This window comes from Vombatus ursinus, unplaced genomic scaffold (assembly GCF_900497805.2).
Source record: "Vombatus ursinus unplaced genomic scaffold, bare-nosed wombat genome assembly UNPS02014818.1, whole genome shotgun sequence".
Taxonomy (NCBI): domain Eukaryota; kingdom Metazoa; phylum Chordata; class Mammalia; order Diprotodontia; family Vombatidae; genus Vombatus; species Vombatus ursinus.
Window position 1 is genome coordinate 29637077 of NW_020954596.1, and position 26340 is coordinate 29663416.

Here is a 26340-nt window from a genome sequence, read left to right on the forward strand (position 1 = left end):
ATCTATCTATCTATCTATCTATCTATCTATCTATCTATCTATCTATCTATCTATATATCCAGGGTATTCTTGAAGTCTTTATGCAAAGCAATGAAAGCTTAAAATTGCACTAAGACTTTTGGGCCTACACACACACACACACACACACACAAATATACATATATACACATAAGTGTGTACATACACACATATATAAATATAATAAATTTGTTTAATGTAATTATATATAATTATGTATGCAGTGTGCTATAATATATAATTATGTCATATAATATGTAAAATAAATATATAATTATATATTCATTGTGTATATATGTATATATACATGTACACACATTTATTTATATATGCATATGTGTGTATATGTATATATAGGTTTAAGCTATTAAAGCTTAAAACTGCAGTAAGATTTTTGGGATAGTATTTATGCATGCATTTATATATTATTATATATTTTTTGCAGGAAATAGAAATTACAAACATGTATATCACATATAATATATATTACACAATGACCATTATATACTGTATATACATATATACTATAGGGGGATATTTTGCTGTGCATATACTATATTATATGTGCTACATGGTATACACACATGTATATATAAATATAAATATATATATAAATATATATGTGTATATATGTGTATGTATATATATATATATATATATATAAAATATTCTTCCTTCTCTGGTCCTGTCAAGACCAAGAATTGACAAACTGTTCATAAGACTATCCAAAGAAGAGCTTTTATAGGTCAAGGGGAAATGATCACCACTTGAATTTTCTTCCTTAAAACATTTTTTCCTTCATTAGCATTATAGCAAATATGAGCAAGCAATATCAATTTTCTAAATTGCAAGTCATGATTCTTTTCAAAATTTATAGCCATCAGTAATATATATTGTATAGTAATACAGGTTGTACAGTAATACAAACTGTAAATTTATGTGTTTTGATTAACGTGGATAACTAGGAATTTTTAAAAGTAAAGAAGGTGATTTTTTTCTTATCTATTTGGACTTTTTAATATGAAATCTTTTGCCAAGGGAATATATTTTAAGTAGGGAGTCCATAATGTAAAAATACTATTTTTTCAAAAAAGATGAAATTTTAATGTGAAGCTGAATTGAATTTGTTTCATGTAATAACTTTATCCATTACCATAAGTAATATATATTAGGCAGAAAAAAGGTTCCCATTTGTGTTTGTGGCTGTAATAATTTCCAGGGATATGTATGTGAATACATGAGTAGAAGGTATATACTTAATTCTTTCAATAATTTTCAGAGTCTAAAATAATTTAAAAATTATATGTGGAAATGAAATTATATTTTAAATGGATCTTTTATAATGTTTAGAGCTCACATTTCTCTAGGGCTTTTAAATTTATAAAATGCTTTTCTTGTGCCTACAGTAGATGAGATTTTATAGTTGAGGAAACTGAGGCTCAAGGAGATTAATTGGATTGTCTGGGTTACACAGATAGTAAATATCAGAGTTGGTATTTAAATCCAAATCTCCTGTTTCAAAATCCTGCCTACAAAGCACTGGGCCTGGAGTTAAGAACCTGAGTTCAGGTGTGACCTCAGACACTTACTAGCTATGTGACCCTGGGCAAGACCATTTAAGCTCTGCTTTCCTCAGTTTCCTCAACTGTAAAAAATGAGGATAATAACACCATCTGCTTCCAAGGGTATCATGAGGACCAAATGAGATAATACTTGAAAAAAAAAAGTGCTTAGCATGGTCCCTGATATATAGTAGGCACTGTATAAATGCTTATTCCTTTCTCATTCCTTTTATGCTGGTGTAGGAACATATGACCTAACAGTTGTCAGAAGGCTAACTGTGATGCACTGGAATTTTACTAGATTTCAGGGGATCTGATTTAGTGTTACACATACAGTTAAGCAAGGGTGTGCTAGAACCAGTTCAGCCTGGCTCGGGAAAGCTGATTGTTAAATTTACCATGTGAACATTTATACCTTGGAAGTCTGAGAATGCTACAAATCAGGGCTTGACTTATCATTTGCTTAATGTCTAGACTTAAGAAAGTGATGACAAAAATGTTAATGATGCACATTATACTTAAAGACAAAGAAAATGACAAAGAAAAACTAATCACATTCAAAGACAGTCATAGTTGTGCTGTATTTCCTTACCATTATCATTAAAATCATCATAGAATTTAATAAAAAAAAATTTCTCCTTTTCCTTCTTTAACAAAACTAGTATTAAAAGTGGATCTAACTGCTCATGTGTTGGTTTCAGTTGTGACTGCTGTATATTATTTAAAAATACACAATCATTTTAACAACCAGAGGGACATGAGGAAGATCAAAATCACATTCCAAGTTATAGCTGGAATGCTCATTTTCAGAGCATGTTAACAACTTTCCATTTGTACTTACCTCCCTGTGGAAAGAACTGAGAGTAAATTTCTTTGAAGGTTTCTTCATTAACAACACCACTGGGGCATTCCTAAAGAAAGTTACAGAGAGGCAGTATGAGCGAATGGTCCATAAAAAATGAATTTTTGCACTTTTCTTAGGGAGGGAATACAGAGCTGTCCATACTGCAAATCTTCTGTGCTAGAAAAATTAAAGGCGTACCATTTATTTGTAAGGAAGAAAACAGTCAATGTAAATGTCAATGAGCCACACAGAGACAGAGTGGTATAGTGGATAGGGAATTTGCTTCAAAGTCAAGAAGATCTGGGTTCAAATCTTGCCCTTGACTCACACTGGTTGTGGTACCCAACGCAAGTCACTTAACCTCTCAGTGTCCTAGGCAGTTCTATAAAACTCCTTGTTTCAGAGAAGGTATTGACCTGTATTGGTGGAAGGAGGTCCCTTATGAGATCAGGTCTAGCCCTTATCCCTATGAGCCATACCATATCTTTGGGTCATATAGATTGAAAAAAATATAATATATAATTTCTGTATATGTTTTGTGACCCTGGTTTACTAAAAAAAATTATTTCATTACAATGCCACATCATAAAAGGCTTTAAAAAATCCTCAGTCATTCTATAGTTTGAAAAGAGAAAGAAAGGGGCAGCTAGGTGGCACAGTGAATAGAGCACTGGCTCTGAAGGGAGGAGGACCTGAGTTCAAATCTGGCCTCAGACCAAACACTTTATACTTACTAGCTGCGTGACCCTGGGCAAGTCACTTAACCCCAATTGGAGACGGAGAGAGAGAGAGAGAGAGACAGAGAGAGACAGAGAGAGAAGGGAATGAAACTGTCTACATAGAAACGACTGACTCAGATTTTCTGGTCAAAATAGTTTTTTGATACTTGACATTTGTATGGGCAAATGAAAACCTTTGTCTTGAATCCTCTCTTCTGGAAGAGGCTTTTCTTAGTTCCCTCCCTCCCCACTTCTGTCCTCACCAGTGCCATCACTCAGAGAGTAATATACTATGTATGTTTCCATCACTAGAATATGAGCTCCTTGAATGCTTGGGCTGTTTTTCCCCCTTGTCTTTCCCCAGCACTTAGCCCAGTGCCTAGCACATAGTAAGCATTTAATAAGTGTTTGTTGACTGACAGACTTTTAAATATGAAAAACATATGGTTCAGTGGCTATGTCAATACAAACCATCTGTTTGTAATAGAAATAAGAGAACAAACTTGATGGATCTTGGCTAAGTGGTGGTGAGTTTATGGAGGGTCAGAGATGAGAGCTTGCAGAACGGTGAAAATGCTGTTGCAAGAGGTAAGAAGGATTAGTGAAGACAGGCAGGAGACCATGGGGTCACGGAGTCTTCTCAACTACTTTTGGTTATTAAGTTTATATGATCACTACCTTCCCTAGTATAAAGAAATAATATTTTAAAACCATACTGTATAATAGGGAGTGGTATAAACAGCACTGAACTTGGGCTTCAGAAGAACTGGTGTTGAATTTGAGTTCTGCCATTTGTTAGCTATGTATACCCTGAGCAACTACTCTGAACCACAGTTTTCTTAGCTGTAGAATGGGGATAATGATATTTATAATGCCTACCTCATCGGATTGCTGTGAGTTTCAAATGTCAGTGATATAGGATTATGGAACTGGAAGAAAGCTTAGGGGCCATTTGGAACAAACCCCTCATTTTACAGAGCAGGAAACTGAGGCTCAGACATTTGCCCAAAGTCATGCTGGTAGTAAATAACAGTGGCAGGTTTTGAAGCCCATTTTTTTCTGACTCCAAAGCCAGTGTTCTTTCCACTGTATCACTCTGAGTCACTCATAAAATGTTCTGTAACTACAAAATGCTAGACAAATGAAAATTAATATTATCTGTGTTTGTTTTCTGTTTTGAATAGATTAAGAATGTCTTTTAAGTGGACAAGACAATTGTTACTAATTCTGAAGCAGGGTTTAAAAGGAGAAAAAAATTAAAACAAATAAGAAAAGAGCTGAAAGCTAAAGGCTGCCCATCAACTGGGGAATGGCTGAGTAAGTTGTGATATATGAATATAATTAAATATTGTAACATGGTAATAGATATGCAAAGACACAATTTAAGAGACTCATAGGAAGAAGAAACTGCTTGCAAAGTGAAGTCAGCAGGCCCAGGAGAACAATGTACACAAAGACGTGTAGTATTTGTATAGTAATAGTAATACCTGCTTTCCTTCCTTGTTAGGATTTTTGTAAGGATAAAATAATAAATGTCAAAATACATTGAAAATAGAAAAATGCCTGAATCTTAAAATTGCAGAATTTCAGAGTTAGTGAGGCAATGGAGATCATACACAAATATACAACTGTAGAAACAGCTTCTAGAAAATCTTTAAGTGGTCATACATTCTTTTTTTTTTTTGTTTGTTTTAGTGAGGCAATTGGGGTTAAGTGACTTGCCCAGAGTCACACAGCTAGTGAGTGTTATGTGTCTGAGGCCGGATTTGAACTCAGGTCCTCTTGACTTCAGGGCCGGTGCTCTCTCCACTGTGCCACCTAGCTGTCCCATGGTCATGCATTCTTTACTCAAAAACCTACACTACCCCCAGTGTACTTTATATTGCAGGAGACAACATATACATACATGCACACACACATACACATATGTATATATTTATATGTGCATATACACATGTATATATGTATACACACACACACAGGATAAACATAAAGAGAATAAACATAAGATAGTTTGGGAGGTAGGGCATCGGCTAATGTGGGAATCCAGAAAAGCTTCACGTAGCAGTGTGTGCTATGTCGTGGAGGTAAGGAGGGAGTGCGCTACAGGTATGGAGGATGCACTGCAAGAGATAGAGATCCTACAGGAGAGTGAGAAAGTCAGTTTGGCTGGACTGAAAGAGTGTGAGAAGATAAATGATATATAATAAGGTTGAAAACATAGGTTGGGGCCAAGTTGTGAAGGACTTTAATAGGCAAACAAAGCAGTATATATTTTATCATAAAAGCCACTAGAGGTTTTATTTTTGTTTGTTTTTGTTTTTTTGTTTGTTTTTTTTTTTTGGTGAGGCAAATCAGGTTAAGTGATTTGCCCAGGGTCACACAGCTAGAAAGTGTCAAATGTCTGAGGCCAGATTTGAACTCAGGTCCTCCTAATTCCAAGGCTGGAGCTCTATCCACTGCACCACCTAGCTGCCCCTAGAGTTTCTTGATTAGGAGAATGATAGCCAGATCTGCATCTATGTGGTATAGTGAATAGAATTCTAGGATTGGAGGTCAAGGAGTTTAAATCCTGCTTTAGACATTTACCAGCTGAATGACCCTATACAAGTCACTTAAACTTTTTAAGTCTCAGTTTCCCCATCTGTAAATGAGGGAGTTGACATGTAATAAAGAGGGAAGAGGGAAGAGTTAAATATTATTATGAGATTTGAGCCTGTGAAACTGGGAAACAGGGGTTGCATGAACAGAAATAAAATTTGGAAGAAGGAATAAGTTTAGGTGGGAGGACCAGTTCAATTTTGTTTATGTTGAATTTGAAGTCCAAGTGGAATGTCTAGGTAGAGGTATTCATTAGGCAGTTGGAAATGGGAGATATACTCAAGGGAGACTGATGGTTCTCTCTCTCTCTCTCTCTCTTTCTCTCTCTCTCTCTTTATCTGTCTGTCTGTCTGTCTGTCTCTATTTAGGAGTCATCTAATGGGGGTGATTACCAAAGCCATAGGAGTGAATATGAGCATATAGACAAAAAGAACCTGAATCACAGCACCTAGGAATATGTTGGTTTTCTCAGGATCAATGTATGTCTAACATAAAATGCCAACTACCATGTTTAACTTTTAAAGCCTTTTGTAATCTGGTTATATCCTATCTTTCCAGGCTGATTGCATATTACTCCTCCATATATACTTTATGTTCCAGTCCTACTAGCCTCCTTGCTATGCTCTATACATATTATTCCATCTCTCACCTTCCTATCTTTGTACAGGCTATGCTACATGCCTAGGACACTTTACTTCCTGATCTCTACCTCCTGGAATCCCTAGTTCTCGTGAAGATTCCAGTGCCTGGCACACAGTAGGTTCTTAAATAAATATTTTTTGAGGGAGCCAAGATGACAGAGTAGAGAAAGCACTCAGCTGACCTCTCTCAACATTCCTGTCCAAATAATATTAAAATAATGCCTCAAATTGAATTCTGAAGTGGCAGAGTCAACAAAAGGGCAGAGAGGCACACTTTTAGTCGAGAGGGAGTGGAAGATCTGAGGGGCAGTGTCACTTCTCGTCCTAATGAATCACTGACCCTGAGGAGCAGTGTTGTTTCCAGTTCTAAGGAAGGAGTGGCCCAGAGGAACAGTATAGATTGCAATCCTAAGGGATGAGGGCCCCTTCCTGGTACAGGCTTGGAAAGCTGTGACCACACTTCTTCCCAGATCACACCATCTTGGAAGCACTGAAAACTCCAAACTCTCAGAACATGCCCAGGACAGCAGTGTGAAAAAGCACGAAGCTTGAGACAGTATCCCTCTATCCTCTAATGACAGGAAGAGAGTCAAGTTAATATCAAGTTCCAAATCAAAATATAGAGTGAAAGGAAAAAAAAAAGAACTTGGCCATAAAAATCTACTACGGTGACAGGGAAGATCAAGATACAAACTCAGAAGACAATGAAGTCAAAATAGCTATAAGCAAAGCCTCAATACAAACAATGCAAATGGGATATAAGCTCAGTAAGAATTCCTGGAAGGGCTAAAAAATGATTTTTTAGATCAAATAAGAGTAAAAGAGGAAAAAGTAAGTAAAGAAATGAAATCAAAGGAAGAAAATTGTGAAAAGACAACTAACAGCTTGGTAAAAGAGGCACCAAAAAATATGAAGGAAATAACATCTTAAAAAAAAAAAACTACAGAATTGGCCAAAAGGAAGAAGAAGCACAAAAATTCACAGATGAAAATAACTCCATGAAAAGTAGAATTGGCCAAATGGAAAAAGAAAATAGTTTCTTAAAAATTAGAATGGGGGGGGGCAGCTAGGTGGCACAATGGGTAGAGCACCAGCCCTGGATTCAAGAGAAACTGAGTTCAAATTCAGTCTCAGACACATAACACTTACTAGATGAGTGAGCAAGTCACTTATCCCCATTGCTTAGCCAAAAAAAAAAAATAGAATTGGGCAATTAGAAGCTAAAGACTCCAGGAGACATTGAGAAACAGTAAAAAAAAAAAAAAAAAAACAAACCACAAAGTAAAAAAGAATGAAAAATAGAAGAAAATGTGAAATATCTCATAGGAAAAACAACAGACTTGGAAAACAGATCAAGGAGAGAAAATTTAAGAATGATTGGGTCACCTGAAATCCATGATCTAAAAAAGAGCCTAGGCATCATATTGCCCCAATATCTTAGAACTAGAGGATAAAATATATATAAAAAAAATCAACCATTGATCACCACCTGAAGGAGATCCCAAAATGAAAACTTCCAGGAATATTATAGTCAAATTCCAGTGCTCCCAGGTCAAAGAGCAAATACTTCAAGCAGTCAGAAAGAAACAATCCAAATACCATGGTGCCACAGTCAGAATCACACAAGATTATATGATATGGAAGGTCAAAGGGCTGGGATTACAACTAAGAATAACTTACCCAGCAAAACTGAGTATAGTCCTTCAAGGGAAAAAATGGAAATTTAAGGAAATAGAAGACTTTCAAGCATCCTGGTTGAAAAGACAAGAGCTGAATAGATAATGTAACTTTCAAATACAAGATTCAAGAGAAGCATAAAAGGGTAAACAAGAAAAAGAAATCATAAGGTACTCAATAAGGTTAAACTGTTTACCTTTCTACCTGGGAAGATGACATTTTATAAAGAATTTTATCATTTAGGGCAGTTAGAAGGATTGATTCTACATAGAAAGAGAGTATGGGAATGAGTCGACTATGTTGAGAAGATGCAAAAAAAAAAAACAAAAAAAACGAATAGGTGAGAAAGAGGGTTGCCCTGGGAGGAGGAAGGGAGTAGAAGAATGGGGGAAATGATCTCACATATAAGAGGCATGGAAAGAGGGGCTTTTACAGTGGAGCAGAAAATAGTCAAGGCAGGCTCAGGGTGAGCAACCCTTGAATCTCAAAAATTGCTGGAAAAACTGGAAGATGGTTTGGCAGAAACTGGACATAGATCAACATTTCAAGCTGTATATCAAGATAAGGTCAGAAATGGATAAATGATTTAGGAATAAAAGGTTATATCATAAGTAAATTAGAGGAGCATACTTGTCATATCTATAGATAAGGAAAGAGTTTATGACCAAACGAGATAGAAAGGACTATAGGTAGTAAAACAGATAATTTTGTTTACATGAAATTAAAAAGGTTTTGCACAAACAAAACTAATGTAACCAAAATTAGAAGAAAAAGAGGAAAATGGGAAAAAAATTTACAGCAAGTTTCTCTGATATAGACTTCATTTCTGAAATATACAAGGAACTGAGCCAAATTTACAAAAATAAGAGCCATTCCCCAGTTGATAAATGATTAGAGGATATGAATAGGCAGTTTTCAGAAGAAGAAATCAAAGCTATCAATAGTCACGTGAAAAATTCTCTAAATCACTACTTATTAGAGAAATGCAAATTTAAAAAATCAGATTGGCTAACATGACAGAAAAATAAAATGACAAATGTTGGAGGGAATGTGGAAAAATTGGGACACTAATGCATTGTTGATGTAGTTGTGAACTAGTCCATGCATTCTGGAGAACAATTTGGGACTAAGTCCACAGAGCTATAGAACTGCATACTTTCTGACCCAGCAATACCATTAGGTGCTACTAGGTCTATATTCCAAAGAGATAAAAGGAAAGGGAAAAGGACATATTTGTACAAAAATATATATGTTCAGTTCAGTCATTTTTCAGTCATACCCAACTCCTTGTGACTCTATTTGGGAATTTCTTGGCAGAGATACTGGAGTGTTGTGACATTTCCTTCTCCAACTCATTTTACAGATGAGGAACTGAGGTAAATAGGATTAAGTGACTTGCCCATGGTCACACAGCTAGTAAATGTCTGAGGCCAGATTTGAACTCAGGAAGATGAGTCTTCTGACTCTGGGTCTGGCTCTCTATCCATTGTACCAGCTACCTACCCCAAAATATTTATTATAGCAGCTCTTTTTGTGGTAGCAAAAAGTTGGAAATTGAGGGAATGCTCATCAATTGGGGAATGGCTGAACAAGTTATGGTATATGATTGTGATGGAATACCAACATACTGTTTTCAAATCTTCAGTAAGGTATTTAGGTGGCTCAGTGGATAGAGTGCCAGGCCTGGAGTCAAAAAGATTCATCTTCCTGAGTTCAAATCTCACCTCAGATATTTAGTAGCTATGTGACTCTAGGCAAGTCACTTAACCCTATTTGCCTCAGTTTCCTCATCTATAAAACAACAACAATAACAAAGCACTTGGTGGCCAAATTTCTAGTTAAGAGCCAATCCACACTTGGATAGAGTGTTCCTTGGCCAGCAGATAATCCCTTACTCCTCTGACCTATACATGAAGTCATTTTGGCTTGGCAAGACTTGCTAGGACTTGTTTCCCTACTCTCATAGTTTTCAAAAATTCAAGATCACTTCCAAGTCATAATAAGAGTCCCGCCTTAGAGGAAAAGGACCATAATAACAAGAACAACAAAGATGTTCACAGCAACAACTTAAATGAAGACATTTACTTGCAGTGCTTAGAAGAGTATATTAGATGTGTTATGGTTTGAGAACATATTAAAGGAGAAATATTGTAGTGTCAGGAAAAGAATGCTGGGCTTTGAGTCATAAGATCTGGGTTCAAGTTCGGCCTCTGACACTTAACTTTGTGACCACAGTCAAGTCATTAATCTCTCTGATCCTCAGTTTTCTCATCTGCTTAAGTCATCTAATATTTTTGAGCCTCAGTTCCCTCATCTGTAAAATCAAGATAATACTCCTGTAGTATCTACTTGTAGGGTTGTAAAAGCAAATGAAATAATGTATGCAAAGTATTTTATGAACTTTAAGTCATGACATAAATGTCAGTTATTATTATTACTATTACTACTACTACTAATTAAACTCTCTGAGTCTTAATTTGTTCCTCTGTAAAATGGGGATAATAACGAGCACACTTTTTACTTCATAGGGCTCTTGACAGGAAAGTACTTTGATGACCATACATAAAGCATTATATAAATGTGAGTCATTATCATTATAAGAGTAACCTGACAGGCTAAATGGAGTTTCATAGAAATATTCATATATGAATAGAAAATTTCTTTTGCATAACTTCATGGGTCTCTAACACTATTATTCTCATAAGAAAACCTCTCAGCTCACCTTATGTTGGTTTTTTTTTAAATCGCTGATAAAATGCTATAGAAATGATTGCAATAATATTCCTATTTGGATCAACTTTCATGGTGCTCTCTGTCTCTTTATCTTATTATTTTACTATTAGGTTCTACTGCCTTTGTTTGTGCCACCCCATTCTTCTCCCCTTTTGCCTCATTTTCATTTCTCTTATATTCATTCTTCTCTCCTCTGTTCCTGCTTCATGCCTGGACTATCGTAATAGCCTGACGGTTGGTCTACCATCTCAGGTCTCTCCCCACTCCAATTCATCCTTCACTCAGCTGTCACAATGATCTTCCTAAAATGCAGCTCTGACATTGTCATATCCCTGTTCAATAAACTTCAGTGACTCCCTATTACTTCTAGGATACAATGTAAAGTTCTCTGTTTGACTTTCAAAGCCTTTCATAACCCAGTCCCCTCCTACCTTTTTTTTTTTTTTGTGAGGCAGTCGGGGTTCAGTGACTTGCCCAAGGTCACACAGCTAGTACGTGTCAAGTGTTTGGTCTGAGGCCAGATTTGAATTCAGGTTCTCCTGACATCAGGGCCAGTGCTCTATCCACTTTGCCACCTAGCTGCCCCTCCCTCCTACCTTTCCAAGCTTGTCCCACTTTATTTTCCTCCACATGTTTTGTGATCTAGTGAATGACTTCCTTGTTGTTCTTCACATAGAACACTTCTTCACCCAACTCTGAGTGTTTTCACTCATTGCCCCTTTTGCCTGGAATTCTTTCCTTCCTCATTTCCACCCCCTACTACTCTGGCTTCCTTTAAGTCTCAGCTAAAGCCCTATCATCTATAAAAAACCTTGCCCAGTCTTTCCTAATCTTAGTGCCTCCCTTTTGAGAGTATTTCCAAATTATCCAGTTTGTATATGGTGGCTTACATGCTTTCTTCACATTCTCTCCCTCCCCCTGCTGCATTAGACTGTATGTCTTTCTCACCTTGAAAGCATGGGGTATCTTTTACCTTTTTTTTGGTATTCTTAGTACTGTGCCTGGCACAAAGTAGGTCCTTAATAAAAGCTGATTGACTGACTAAGCAATTACTGGACACCTATTAGAGTGTGAACTTGGAGCCAGTAGACATCTGTTTTCAAACTTCACCTCCGACACTTCCAAGTTGCTTGGCATTGGGCAAATCATTTAACTGTCCTGAGTATTAATTTCCTCACCTACAAAATAAAAGTACTAATACCTGAAGTACCTACTGCATAGCCCATTGTCAGGATCAAATTAGGTCATGTCTGTAAAGCAATTTCCAAATCTTAAAGCATTATGTAAAGGGAAGCCATTGTAATCACAAAGTGTAGATACTCAGTCTCTGGAGATACAAAGAGATGTAAATCATACTATCTGTCCTCCAGTGGCTTATACCTGAGTTGGCAAAATAAAACATGAATATGAACAAATCAATAGCAATATAAGCCACATTATGTTAGTGAATGGTAAAGACAAAATGTACTTCGGGAGTACAGAGTGAGAACAAGTCAGGATACCTGGCGTCAGCTTGATATAAAGTGAGATTGGAGCTGTTCTTGGATAATCAGAATCACAGAATTTTTGAGGTAGGAGGAATTTCCTCATTCTAGAGTTCTCTCTGCTAATGAAATCATGGCTCCAGTCCCTATTCCTTAGTAGAAGCCCTAAGGAGATACCAGAAGGGCACCTGACTTTCTCTTTAAATAGCTTCTTGTTCTAGTGATTAATATTAAGTCAAACAAAGTTAGAACTAGAAGAAATCTCAAAGCTCATCTATTCCAGACCCCTCATTTTGCTGGTAAGGAAACAGGAGCAAACAGAAGTTATTTGTCCAAAGTCGCACAGCTCGTTAATGACAGAGACGGATTCAAACCGAGGTCTTTCTTCAGCGCTGCCTGTCCTACCCCATGCAGTCTCCGGGCATGTAGATATGTTACAATGTATGATTGTTGCAGGGCCCCAATTGATATGGGGGGGTGGGGGGGTAGGGGGTGGGAACCAACAACAACAACCAAAAAACCCCCAAACAAACCTTGTTTTTGCAGACCTAATCTGACTTTCCTTTTCATAGTCAATTTCTCTTTACAACAGTGTTCCTATTAACAAGTAGATCATATACTTAAACAACTGCCTAACATTTAATGCTACTTGAAAGGTACAAAGTACCTTACACACGAGATTATCTCCTTGGATACTCCATGAGGAATTATGTGAGATAGGTAGCTTAGTATTATTATCTCCATTTTTAAAGAAGAGAAAGTTAAAGGTCAGAGAGGTCAAATGATTTGCCCAACCATGGCCATATTGCTATCACGTGACAAATTCAGTTACATGGACATACATCTGCAACTTTACACTATGCTAAAATGTAGGTCTGCTCATGTCACTCCCCCTTCCCCACCTAACCCCCTTCCCACTTAACCCCCTCCCTCTTTCCTTCCTCCCCCCCCACTTAATAAACTCTACTACCTTTCTATTGTCCCCCGGGATCAAATACAAAATGCTCTATTCGGCATTCAAAGCCCTTCATAATCTAGCCCTCTCCTACCTTTCCAGTTTTCTTCATCTTAGTCTACACCAATTTACTGACACTGGTTATTCCATGTACAATAATCTGCATCTGCCAGTATTTTATTCCTGTTTATTGGAAAATAACAGATTTCTTATTCTTGAATTTAAATGTTTTACTTAATTTACTTATTCTGGAATTATGAATTCTCTCTCTAAAAGATAGCTAACTCAATTATGCTATTGGACTGTCATCTAGGTTCAAATTGTGGCTTTGCAAATCACTGTGTGACATTGGACCAGTTACTTCTTTCTGTGTCTCAATTGTCTCATCTGTAAAATGGGGAGAGTACTGCAGTGTAAAAGGTAAACTCTGGAGTTGCCTTTAGGAGATGTGGCCCTGCCACTCACTACCTTTGTGACCCTGTTATTTTACCTCTATAAAACTTAATTTCCTTATCCATAAAACTGAGGGGCTAAACCAGATGATTTTGAAGTTCCCTTTCAAGTCTCAAATTCATATTATGTATATAAATATACAAAAGACAATAATGATATAACTCACATTGACATAGCAATTTAAGGTTTACAGAGAACTTTCCTGAAAACTTACATAACAAACATTATTATTTCCATTTTACAAATGGTCCAACAAGACCATTTTCCCCTGATGTCATACAATAAGTCAATGGCAGAAGTAGAAATCAAACTTGGGCTACCTGGCTCCAGTCCAATGGTCTCACCACTGTGTTGTGCCACTTCACCTGATGGGATCACAGGTCTCAAGTGTCCCACCCATGCTGAAGCTTTGCAGGAAGAATGTTCTCTTATAATATAAATATAACGTCTGCTTATGATGCAAACTGATCAGACACTGATTTGAGATAATCAAACTCTGCTCACTCCTGGAGTGTTTCTGTGTTGGAAGATTATTTTCATTAACTATGACATATATCAATATGTTGCTTAAGCAAATTTGTAATGTTTTAAAACAGAAAATATTCCTTTGTCCATGCAATGATATATTATTCCTGAATGCAGAGTTGAATACTTCTGAAGGCCCTGGAGGACAAAGACCATGTCTTAGGTTTCTTTGCATCCCTCACCTTAGATATTGGATAACCAACCAAATTTGATTTCAAATGATTTCTGGGGAACTCTGATGATTAAAGCTGAGTCTGCAAGTGTTGAAGTTTCCTGTTTGATTATAATATAACAGCACAAGAGGGCAGCAGTGCTCTCTATGCCAGATCAGGAAGTCTAGATACAATTCTAATTCTGTTAGAATGATCTTGCTAGTAAAATCACCTTTCACAGAATTTGGGAGCAGGAAGGGACTTTTGCTAGCCCCATCAGGGTCTCTATAGGATTTCTCCTCTTTTCAGAAAATATCATAATAATAGAATGTTCCAGCTAGAAGGGACCTTAAAGGTCATATCTTGTCCAGTTCTACTCTGCTCAAGTAAAAAATTCTTTTCTCCATTGACCTCCCATACAATGAACTCCTAGCCACATTTGTCCCACAGAATGAAATAAATTTCTTTCTTGTGCCAGGAGGGCATTTAGAGCAGGTACTCATAGATGTGGAAGGGCTTGTGTCTCAGCTTCCTGCTCATCCCCTGGATTGGTTTTATAATCACTACCCATATTCTGTACTCAGACGGACTTTGGATCCCATCAACTGGGGCATGCCCTCCAATACATGCCTACCTATTCAGTGCAACTCTCGTGTCTTTCCAAAAGTTTAACATAGGGGAGCCACTTAGCATGCTGAAGGCCTTCCTTGATTTCTCACCATATTGCAAGAAAACCAATGAAGCACTTTGGCTATCCACATATCAACCCTTGCTCTCACCACTTGACAAGCCCATCTTCTCTTTCTACCATCCCTGATGACAGCTTTTATTCCTATTCTTCTGAGTTCATTGGTGGTTTTATGCTGTAGTCACTTCCACTTCCCATTGTGAATAATAGTAGCAGCAACAGTAATATTGATAACAGTCACAAAAGCAACAACAATACATTTCATTTGTATGATGTTATGTTTCTTTTTTTTCCAAAATGATTTCATATGTATCTTCTTAAGCCAGAACAGGGCTGATGAACTGGGTGAACAGGGAGGGAACTGAGGAACCAGACGACAAAATGTAAGGAAAGAACAGGATTGGAGACTAGAAGCAGAGACTAGATAGAAGGCTAAGGGTTTGTAATCAGGGAAGGGGAATTTCCCAAGGCAAGATCTTGGAGTTAGGAGGTTTGGACTGGGGGTAATGACCACTCTTGTGAGCAGCTAATTTAGGAAGGAAATGAAAGTCATGGGAATTGATGAGGGTGATGAACTGAGAGACCAGACTTGTAGAGGTGACAATCAATATGAGTGCTGAAGTCCCCAAAGATGATGGCTAGGATCAGGGTGGAGAAGAATACTGCAAATCAAAGGCAAAAGTTACCAAGGGAAAATACCACAGAACATCCTGGAAATTGATATATGACAGAGACAAGGCTCTTGAGTAGGGTGATATAAAAAGATGGCATGAATTTCAAGAGAGTAATCGTAATAATCTAGATTAGGGGTGGGGAAAAGGCCACATGTGGCCTTAACTGCAGTTTTCCCCACCCCTAATCTAGATTCTTATCAGACCATATATGGACTATGTGGTCTATTCTGATTGCTACATTTTAAAAGCAACATTGACAACTGGGAGTGTATTCAGAGAAGAGCAACTAGGTAGGGGCTCATCCTTGGAACCTCAGCAAACTGCATAATGACAAGTTGCAGGAAGTGGGCCTGTTTAGCCTAAAGAAGAAATTACTTTAGATGTCATATGACAAGCATCTTAAGATACTTGGACATATCACTTCAACCAACAGAGGCAAGTCTGGTTAATAACATGGGTTACCTAACTGGGTAATATGGTTTTAATTTTTTTTTTTAAAGAGATTTGTATGATCAGAAAGTAATGAGACTAGCATTCTTGGGTGGTAAACTCATTTTGTGGTCTATTCCTCACTGATCACTCAGATCCCAAAATTGTTTTGAGCAATCAAATGGTGTAAGCACATAGCCTCCTAAGGCAATTACTTTGAATGGACAGATTTATTTGAATATGTAAGTTCTAGTTAGTGCAAAAATTCACAGGACTTTACAGATGAGATCTAATTAATTCACATACCCAAAAAGGGAGAAATAGGGGACAGATATTACTATACTATTTTTATAAATGGAAATGGCAGGCCCTAACCAAATGCAAGGAATTCTTTTGGTTGATTCAAAACATTATGACAATTAACTCTGATAAGAGAAGTAGGACAAGAAAACCTCCGCTTAAACAAAACAAAACAACTAGCTCTGTTGTTCTTTCCCTGTAGTCAAAGACTCTATCAGGTATGGTGCTGTGATAATCCTTCGAGAGCAGTGGTTCTCAAACTTCTTTTGATTGTACTATCCTGTCAATAAATTTTCTTCTATACCCATCCAAACATGTACATATTTATTTGTAAATTATATACATCTGCTACTGTGCCTATGGTAGTCAACAGTGTCAGATACTGCAGAAAGGTCAATAAGGTTGAAGACAGGGGAAAAAAACCACATCAGATTTGGCAAGTAAGAGATAATTGGTAAATCTGAAGAGTGTAGCTTCCATTGAATGAGAAGTCAAAGATAAAGATAAGACTGAGAACTTAGTGCTGCTCTTCCCTTTTGAGGGGAAACACAATATAATCACAGCCCATCTATGCCTATTTACCTTCTGCTACAAAATTTCCTGCTGAAAAATGAAATGTGGGCATGTTGAAGGGAGGGGACGGTCATGTTGAATGCAGAGCCCACTGTGGTGATTAGGGAAAGGGAGTGAGGATGCTAGGGGGAGGGGAGAGGCCCTGGACAGTAGCTGTAAGTGCCTAGATTGGGATAGGTTATATCTTTCCCAGCCTAGAAAGTCTAGGAACCAGCATAACAATTGAAGTCTAGTGAAAGGGCCCTTAGTGTGGGAGCAGTGAAGGAGGTGCTTCTGTTGTGTTGAATACAAACTTATGATTCTGTGGGGAGGGGAATGTTAGCCATCTTCTCACCCTTTGATTGGTTACTCTCCTATCCATTGAGGCCTTCTTGGTATTATGCCATGGAGCCCATTTTGGAGACTGCTGCTAAAGAGGATTATAAAAGAATAGTACTGGTGAAAGAAAATCAATCAACATGCTTTGATATCTCACAAATAAGGACTTGAAACCATCCATAAAATGTTTCTGTCTTTATCTGAATCCCAAAGCCCATTTGCTCTTTAATGATAGTAATAGTAATATATTTATCAGCAATCAGCATTACAGTTTTCAGGGTACTTTCACAAAGAATCATATACACTTTAAATCTGGAGGTGACGCAGTCTAGAGGTTAGGGGTCCTGGCACCCCAAAGCCACGATACCCAGTCCTGCCCGAAAGAATTTGACCCAAGCCTTCTTGCAGCCAAAAAACAAAATTTATTGAAGATTCACCATATTAGCTAGACTCTTAAGGAGTCTGAGCATCTATGGGCTATTGGCTAGATTGTGAAAATCTGAGCATCTTAACAAGATGGACTTATATAAAGAAAGACTGTGGGAAAGTGGCCAACTAGCCCATGAGGTAATAGAATTCCCAAGGACAGGAAATGGAGCCTAGGTGGGACCAAGGGTGGGAAGTGGCCTGGGGCCATAGGGAGGCAAGACAATAGAGGGGAGATTGGGTGAAGCCACAATGAAAGACCAGTTGTTGGGACCATAGACTCCAGAGATTTGGCCATGTGGGAAAGTAGAGTCCATGAGGTAATAGAATTACCAAGGGTGGGAAATGGTCTTGGTTTTTCCTTTCTGGGGCTTAGATTCCAACCCCAGAGTTTTTCCTTTTTGGGGCTCAGATTCCAACCCCATCAGAGGGACCTCAGAAGTTGTTTAGTCCAACCCATACTCATGTAGGAATGCCCTCTGCAATATCCTGGACAAACTGTGACCTAACCTCTCCTTGAAATGCTGATGAGGAATTTCCCATCTGAAATCTACTTCTTAATAGCTCTAATTTTCAGGAAGTTAGTCATCTGGCAACAATTCAAATTAACAACTAATACCAATTTACCCTCTAGCTCTCTTGAAGGTATATTGGTCTGGGTAGGGGAGTATTATTACAAAATAATCTCCCCCTTCCCTCACTTGGTTACATCCAGGACAAGAAGTCTCAGGAAACCTCCTCAACTGAGGAGGTTATTGGTTCAAGACTGATTTTTCCCTTGGGTCTGGCAGAGCTTTGAGAGTAGATGTTATGAGAGACTGCCCTTAACTCTCATGAACTCAGAGATGAGCAGGCCTGAATCTCCATAAGAAGGTATATAGGAAGGAAACTAAACCTTCAAAAATGGGATCTGACTAGAGTAGAAGCCATAGGTGTGTCTTCAAGACACACAGAGTTTGGGGTCCTCCTCTTGATTTTGCTTATTTCTCTTTGAAAAAGTTAAAATCATAGTCTTTGCTCTAGGTCTTGCTTCTCTTCTATTCCAGGTGGGACAAGGAACATTCCTTGTCTCTTCTACTTTCCCTAGGTAACTCATTTCAGGATATAAAGGGCCTAGAATGGATCTTCTCTCTTCAGGAATAATTAATTTTTGAATTATTTTTAAGGAATATTTTTATTATATAGAAGCGATTTTTTGTAGATACATGTGTGTACATAGAAATTTCTCCCCAAAGTCCACACGTTTAAAAAGTATCAACTGATGCTGGGTTAGCTGTTGGGCTAAGACTTTCTCCTATGTGACATGTGACTAGCAGTTTCCATTAAATCTCAATCTCTCCCTCTCTCTCTCTCTCTCTCTCTCTCTCTCTCTCTCTCCCTCCCTCCCTCCCTCCACTTCTGTCCTTCTGTCTCTCTTTTCTCTGGGTCCCTGTCTATCTTCTGCATCTCTGTTTCTGTCTCTCTCTGTGCCTGTCTCTATCTCTCTGTCTGTGTCATCTTTATTTTGAAAGTTTAGCTTTCTGGACGCTCTGCCAGCCAGTTTGCAGAATATTTCAACAACTGTTTTCCTCCCACTTCCTTCATGCAATTTCATACAAGAGCCTCAATGATACAAAGAAGAATGTATTGGCATAGAATTTATTTAATACCTCCCGCTCTTCAAATATTTTCCCATTACACCAAGTACAAACAAATTTTCTGAATCTTCTACCCACTCATCTTATTCCTTCCTTTCAAACCTGGAGAAATATGTTCAGTATTATAAAGGGGGCATTGTGGTATAGTAGGATAGAAAGTACTGGGTTAGGAATCAGGTGTCTTGGGTTCTTGTCATGGCTTGGTCACTGATTGGTGAACATGGACAAATTTCTCCATCTTTACAATGCTGGGAGAAATGATTATTAATAACCAATATCTTAGGGGAGATTTAGAGCTCTTCCCTTCTTCCAAAGTCCTAAAAGTTCAGTTTCTTGAAGGACATTATTGATAATGAAATTGAGTTCAGTCTCCTTGGTCAGACCCCACCCGACCTTACAAGCAATTTAATTTAAGGTAGAGAAGCCCATTGTGTTCTGCTCTAGTTTGTAAGGAGACAGATCTTTTTGTCTAGATATCCCAAGGCTGGGAGTGGTCTGAGTAAAGAGATAATTCCTAGTCCTAGGGGTAAGAGTGACTGATGTCACCCTCAGCCTTTCACTGAAGGGCATTTTTTGAAGGGCATATACACTTGTGAGCCTGCCATCATGATTGTCTTTGGTCTAAGACAGAAGGCCAAATGACCATCCTTTTATTAATAACCTGCTGGCCTTATTAATAAAATAAATTACCTAGAAACTATGTCTCTCAAACCTTTTTAAACAAAACAATGAGATTGAAGTAAATAATCTCTAAGGTTTCTTCCAGCTATAAATTTCTCTGATTCTTAGTTTAGGTTGAATTAGCAATCCATTTTAGGTTTGAAAAAAAAAAAGAAATTACCTCTATGTGACAAATAATTGTACCATATTTGGCGCAATTGAGTTTAAAAAACTCATTCAGGCCAGTTTAGTTAGCTGAAACACTGGCAGGCTTAAAAGTTTTATCTCTTATTCTCCATATTTTCACACTAGAAATGAAAGGATGCTCTCCACCCTTCATTTTTCCCTGTTTGAAAAAAAATAATCTTAATTCTTTTGATTTCTTAAGTACTCTAGTTATAGATTGGGGGAAATTATTCTACCTAATTTACATATTTCATTATCCTGTCCTTCTGCATTTACATATTTCATAGGTTTTAGGCAGGCAAATGTTCAAGTCATTCATTCATTCAAGAATACACTGAAGATATTTCCTCAAACTGTAGGTAATAATTTGCTGAACTTTTAATATTTTATTCTCATATTACTGTGTTTGTTACAGTATTTTTGCTTTCTCCCATGATGTGAATTGAATTGAAATCTTTATGAATTTGTAGCACAGTGACTGGGAGGAAAACCCAATATATTTTTTTTTCATCTCACTGAAAATTCCACTTATTATTTTTTCTTATTCAACCAATGGTCATGCTTCTACAATTGTTCTTGCCTAGATCCCCTCTGCAGGGGAAAGACCCTTGCTCCTTCTGCTGTAATACCAATTTAAACTCCTTATAATCCAAGGAATTCCTTACATATGACTAATATGTCACAGAAGTTATAAAATTAACCTATTTTAAAAAGAGGAAAATTACACAATTAATTGGATTTGAAGATTAACATGAATCAACAAGGTGATTCAGCAACCAAAAAAAAAAAAAATCAGTCTTAGGCTGCATTGAGAGAATGCCCAGAATGAAAGTAATTTGTAGAATCCTAGGATTAGAGCTGGAAGGGACCTAAGAAATGATCTAGTCCACCCAGCCTCTCATATTATATATGAAGAACTGAATCCCTAGAACAGTTAAGTAATAAATAACCATTATTATTAATAACAATAGCTAGCATTTATATAGTACATTTAAAATATCTCATTTTATAAGGAAACTGAGGCAGACAGAAGTTAAATGATTTGAACTTGGTCTTCCTTACTACAGGTCCAGCACTCTATCTACTATGTCACCCAAGGACACAAGGGTGGTAAGTATCAGAGGTGGTAAGTATAAGGGATTTGAACCCATGCAATGGAATCATAGACTCATAGTTCTAGAGCTGGAAGCGACCGAAGAATCCATCTCATCCAGAGGTTCTTAGCCATTTTTTGGTGTCAAGGACCCTCTTGGCAGTTTGGCAAAACCTATAAACCTCTCCTCATACTAATACTTTTATTTGCATAAAAACATCATTACAAAGAAAGCTATATTGAAATACAGCTGAAATATTGAAATTCAATATATTGAAATAAGTATCAGAGGCAGGATTTGAACCCAAGTCTTTTGACTCCAGAGCTTGTGCTTCTTCCATTGTACCACACAGCCCCCTGTTAATAGGCCCATAATATCCTGCTGTGGTCAGCTCACAACTGGAGTCTTCTGTTTGGGTCAGGTAACCACGTTCTGAGAAGTGCACTGATAAATTGGAACATGCTCAAAAAGACAGTAACTAGGGGAAATTGGAAATCATGCAATGCAAAAATCAAATGAAGCTAGGAATGCTTAGCTTGGTGATGGAAGTGTCACTATCTGTATTGGGAGAGCTGATGTGTGGAAGACAGTTAAGTTTCGTTTAGCTCGGCCCCAGAAGGCACAACTAGGAGTAAAGGCTGCAAGTTTGATGATTCAGGTGAATTTCATCTTAAGGTAAGACATAACTTGCTGACAATTAGAGCTGTCCGAAAGTGGAATGGGATGCCTCAGGAGGCAGAAAGTTTCCCTTCACTGAGGTCTTCAAGTGGAGACAGAATGCTTCCTTGTTGAGATGGGGAGAGACTAAGGAGTGGGGCAGGAAGAGTTCCTTTTCAGGTCTGGGTTGGATTAGATGGTTTCAGAAGTCTCTTTTCATTTTGGAGGCCCAGGGAGGTTACCACTTGTGTGACTTGCCCAAAGTCACACACATAGTCACATTAGGGAAAGAATTTGAACCCAAGCCTTCTGATTGCAGGGCAGCTAGGTGACATAGTGGATAGAGTACTGGCCCTGAAGTCAAGAAGACTTGATTTCAGATCCAGTCACGGGCACTTCCTAGTTGTGTGACCCTGGGAAAGTCACTTAACTTTTGTCTGCCTCAGTTTCCTCAACTGCAAAATATGGATAGTAACAGCACCTACCTTCCAGGATTATGGTGAGAATCAAATGAGATATTTGTAAAGTTAGAATAGTGCTGGTGTACAATAAGTGCTTAAAAAAGCTTGTTCCCTGCCCCTGAGGGAATGCCCTGAGTCTGCATAAGTACTTTGAGAAACAGACATTGTTAAAATATTATCCAGACCCAGTCAACTAAAAAAGTAAAGTAGTTTTCATTTTTTTCTTCTTTTGGAATCAGTAATAAAATAGTTAAAAATGTTAACAATCCAACTGCCTCTATCCTCTCTTTTCCTACCTGCCTTTATTTTTAATTTTTTTATTTTTTGTGGCTTTAGGAGATAACAGCCAGCAATGAATGGAGAAGTTCCAATTTTTCTTAGTTATTGTCTCAATCTGTTTGACTCTAGGCACAAAAAAGCAATACATTAGTTGGCATTATGAAGGTTATCTTCCCAGCCAGAAGGGCTGCACCATTAGTATAAAAACCCCCAGAAAGCCCATGTGGTGTAAAAAGTAGATTAATCTTTAAAACGTTTTGAATTCTCAGAAATTGTAGTGCCTTGCAGCCCTTCATTCCTTCTCATTATGTCATTATTATTTGTCTCATGGAAAACTAAAGATGGAAGGGATACCAGGGGTCATCCAGTTTAACTAGTCATATTGTCAAATCACGTTTGTGCTAGCAGCAAAGTTAGATGTCACCTGGTTATTTTACATATTGACTTTTACATATTTTACATGAAGTTGCAAGAGGGGAAGTGATATAAGGAGGTCACACAGCTTTTCTTGCAGAGCATGAAAGAAAAATCAGATTGCCTTAACCTTAGCCCAATGATCTTTCTGAAATGTTTTATATTTCCAAGAACACATTAGAAAAATATAGTCAATGAAGCTCCTGCCTAGTACTGAAATGCTTGGGCATTTCTTAACTGCAAGAACGTTGGAGAAAATGAAAAGGAGGCAGCTGAGAAATAATTCTTGAGTTGGCTTCACACAGCCTCCTGGTGATGGCCTCCCATAAATGAAACTCCATCATAGCCTTCTTAAAACAGTCAGACCTTGGACAGCGGAAGTTCTGAGTACTGCAACACCACTCAGCAGGGAACTAGCAGTCCAAATTGATGTCATTCTAACATTGGTAGCATGGCTCATCAATTAATAAGGCAAGTAAGCAATAAACATTTATTAAGCCCAGGTGGTACTCTGCTAGGCACTGAGAACACAAATACAAAGAGTAATCGCTAGTCTCAATGAGAGTCTTAAACTTGTGGTCATATATTCACAGATTTAGAACCAGACAAGAATTTAGATATCATTTAGCCTATCTTCCCAATTTCACAAGTGAAGAAACTGAGGCTCAGAGACAGTGACTTGCTCAAAGTTTGAGAGTATAAAATCTGAGCTTAAAACCCAGGACCCTTGGATTGCAAATGTAGTACCCTTCCCATAACATCACATTATCTAGGGACCAAGTGTTCAGTTTTTGCCTCAGTTGTGAGGACCTGTGTCCTCTGGGACAAATCAGTCTCTCCAAGCCTCCATTTCTACTTCCTTAAAATGAGGATAAGAAGATAGGGTTTATAGGAAAGTGCTTATCAGATGTTTCCTAAAGGTTCCTACCATCTCTAAAGTCTTATCCTCCCAAAACCTGTCACAGACAAGCTATCATAATAATTCATTCAATTAGACAAACACAACTTCACTTGATTTGAATAACAAAACAATTCTGAACCTACACAGCTTCTAAGTAAAAAAAGAAAATTCCAGTAAAGGATAAATGCATCATACTTCACATTTATTTAATCTTAATTTTGAGTAAGGTTAAATTGTATAGAATGGAAATAAATCTTACAACTTTAGAATGGCTTCTCCTAGAGAGGATGGATATCAGCTGCAAAGTGACTGACTTACCTTATCTATTTTCTTTATAGACTACAAAAATAGGTATTTGCTTTAACAAATAGTCATCAACATAATCCACCAAAACTTTTAGAAGCTGCACTAAGCTCTAAAATATTATAATTAAAATAAAGGAGTGTTTTACTAATACAAAGTTAGTGGAATTTTGGTTTTAGTGAATTGGAAGGTACCTGTAAAATAATTTCTAGACCAGCAGTTCTCAAAATGTAGTTCAGGGACCTCTGAGGTTCACCAAAACCCTTTCAGAGAGTTCATGAGATCAAAATTATTTTTATAGTAATACTAAGACATTTTAATTTCAAACACACTACATATATAAATAACTATAGATATATAATCCACATAAACAACAGCTTTTGGGGGAGACTTCACAATAATTTTTAAGAGTATAAAAGAATAATGGGACCAAAAATTTGAGAACTGCAGCTATAGAATCTTAGGTGTCTTAGAGATGAGGTGACTAAAGCTCAGAGTGGTGAAAGACTTGTCTATCTTCTAAGCCTTAGTAATCTAAGGTTTAAGGTGTTACCCAGCTAAAGGTGCCCAAATGGCAGATGGTGATGTGGGACTGAAGCTCAGGAGAGAGTCCAAAGCTATACAGCTTTATACATCCATCCATCCATCCCTCCATCTACATACATACATACATACATACACACACACACACACACAATTCTGGGAATTATCTGCATGGATATTTTAATGGAATGTTGGGAGCTGATGAGATTACTGATTGAGATAGTATAGAGCAGGTATTCTTTTTTTGTGTGTGTCATGGATTCCTTTGGCAGTCTGCTGAAGCCTATGGAATCCTCAGAATAATGCTTTCAAATATATAATATAAAATCCACAGGATTATAAAAAAAATAAAACCCACAATTATTTTGAAATAAAGGTATGTTTTTTTCCTATTCAAGTTTATGGGCTCCTTGATATTCTATCCATGAATCACATAGGGGTTTGTGGGCCCCAGGTAAATAACCCCTGGTATAGAGGGAAAAAAAGAGGGCCCAGTATGGAGCCTTGGGCCTGTCTTTATTTTTCTAAAGAGTGTTTTCTAGTTGTATTTATAAAGTATCTATTTATATCTTGATAGGAGAACTTACAAATTTTTATATGTTCTGTAGTTATTGTGAATAGAATTTCTCTTTCTATCTCTTGCTAAATTTTGTTCATAGTAGATAAGAAGGCTGATGATTGATTTTATACACATACTTGAATGAAGTTATTAATTGATTCATTTGTAGATGAATATATAGGGTTCTCTAGATGGACCATCATATTATCTGAAAAACAATAATCCATTTCCTCTTTGTCCACACTCATTCCCTCAATTTCTTTTTTCTTGTCTTATTATTATAGTTAGCATTTCTAGAACAACGTGAAATAGTACTGGTGATAATGGACATCCTCCTTTTCCCTTTACTTTTACTGGAAAGACTCCTGGTGTTTCTCTATTACATATAATGCTGGCTCTTAGTTTTAGAGATACTATTTGTAATAATAAAAAAGTCCATTTACTCTCATATTTTTTAATAGAAATGGGTGCAGTATTTTGTCAAATGCATTTTCTGAATCTACTGATGTAACCATGTGATTTTTGTTGCTTTCATTAGCTATATAGTCTATTGAGAGGCAGCATGGAGTAGAGAATAATAAAAAGGCAAGCATAGTGTCAGGAAGATCTATATTTAGCACCCATTTTAGATCCCTGTTGGAATAAAAGTGAGAGATCTGGGGTCTTCTGTGACTTTTCACACAGCCTTTACATTGAAAGTCTTAGAGAATCTCTTTTCAACATCAAAAGATATACCACAATTTCCCATGATAGTAGCTATATGGGTATCCCTTGGTTTTAACAGTATTCATTGAATTGAGTAAATATGAGAAGCTACTATTAACTCAGGAAAGCTTTTAAGTAAATCCATGTTTTATTAATCACAAAAGCATTT

At 37.2% G+C, this 26340-nt stretch overlaps 1 protein-coding gene across 3 annotated transcripts in view; it reads right to left on the reverse strand.

The window, feature by feature from the left end:
• KCNIP4 (potassium voltage-gated channel interacting protein 4) overlaps positions 1-26340 on the reverse strand; it is a 493012-nt gene that overhangs the window by 32441 nt on the left and 434231 nt on the right. For all 3 annotated transcript variants that reach the window (XM_027836423.1, XM_027836422.1, XM_027836424.1), the window contains one exon: positions 2422-2491. In XM_027836423.1, coding sequence (XP_027692224.1) covers positions 2422-2491 — 70 coding nt within the window. The remainder of the gene's footprint in view (positions 1-2421; positions 2492-26340) is intronic.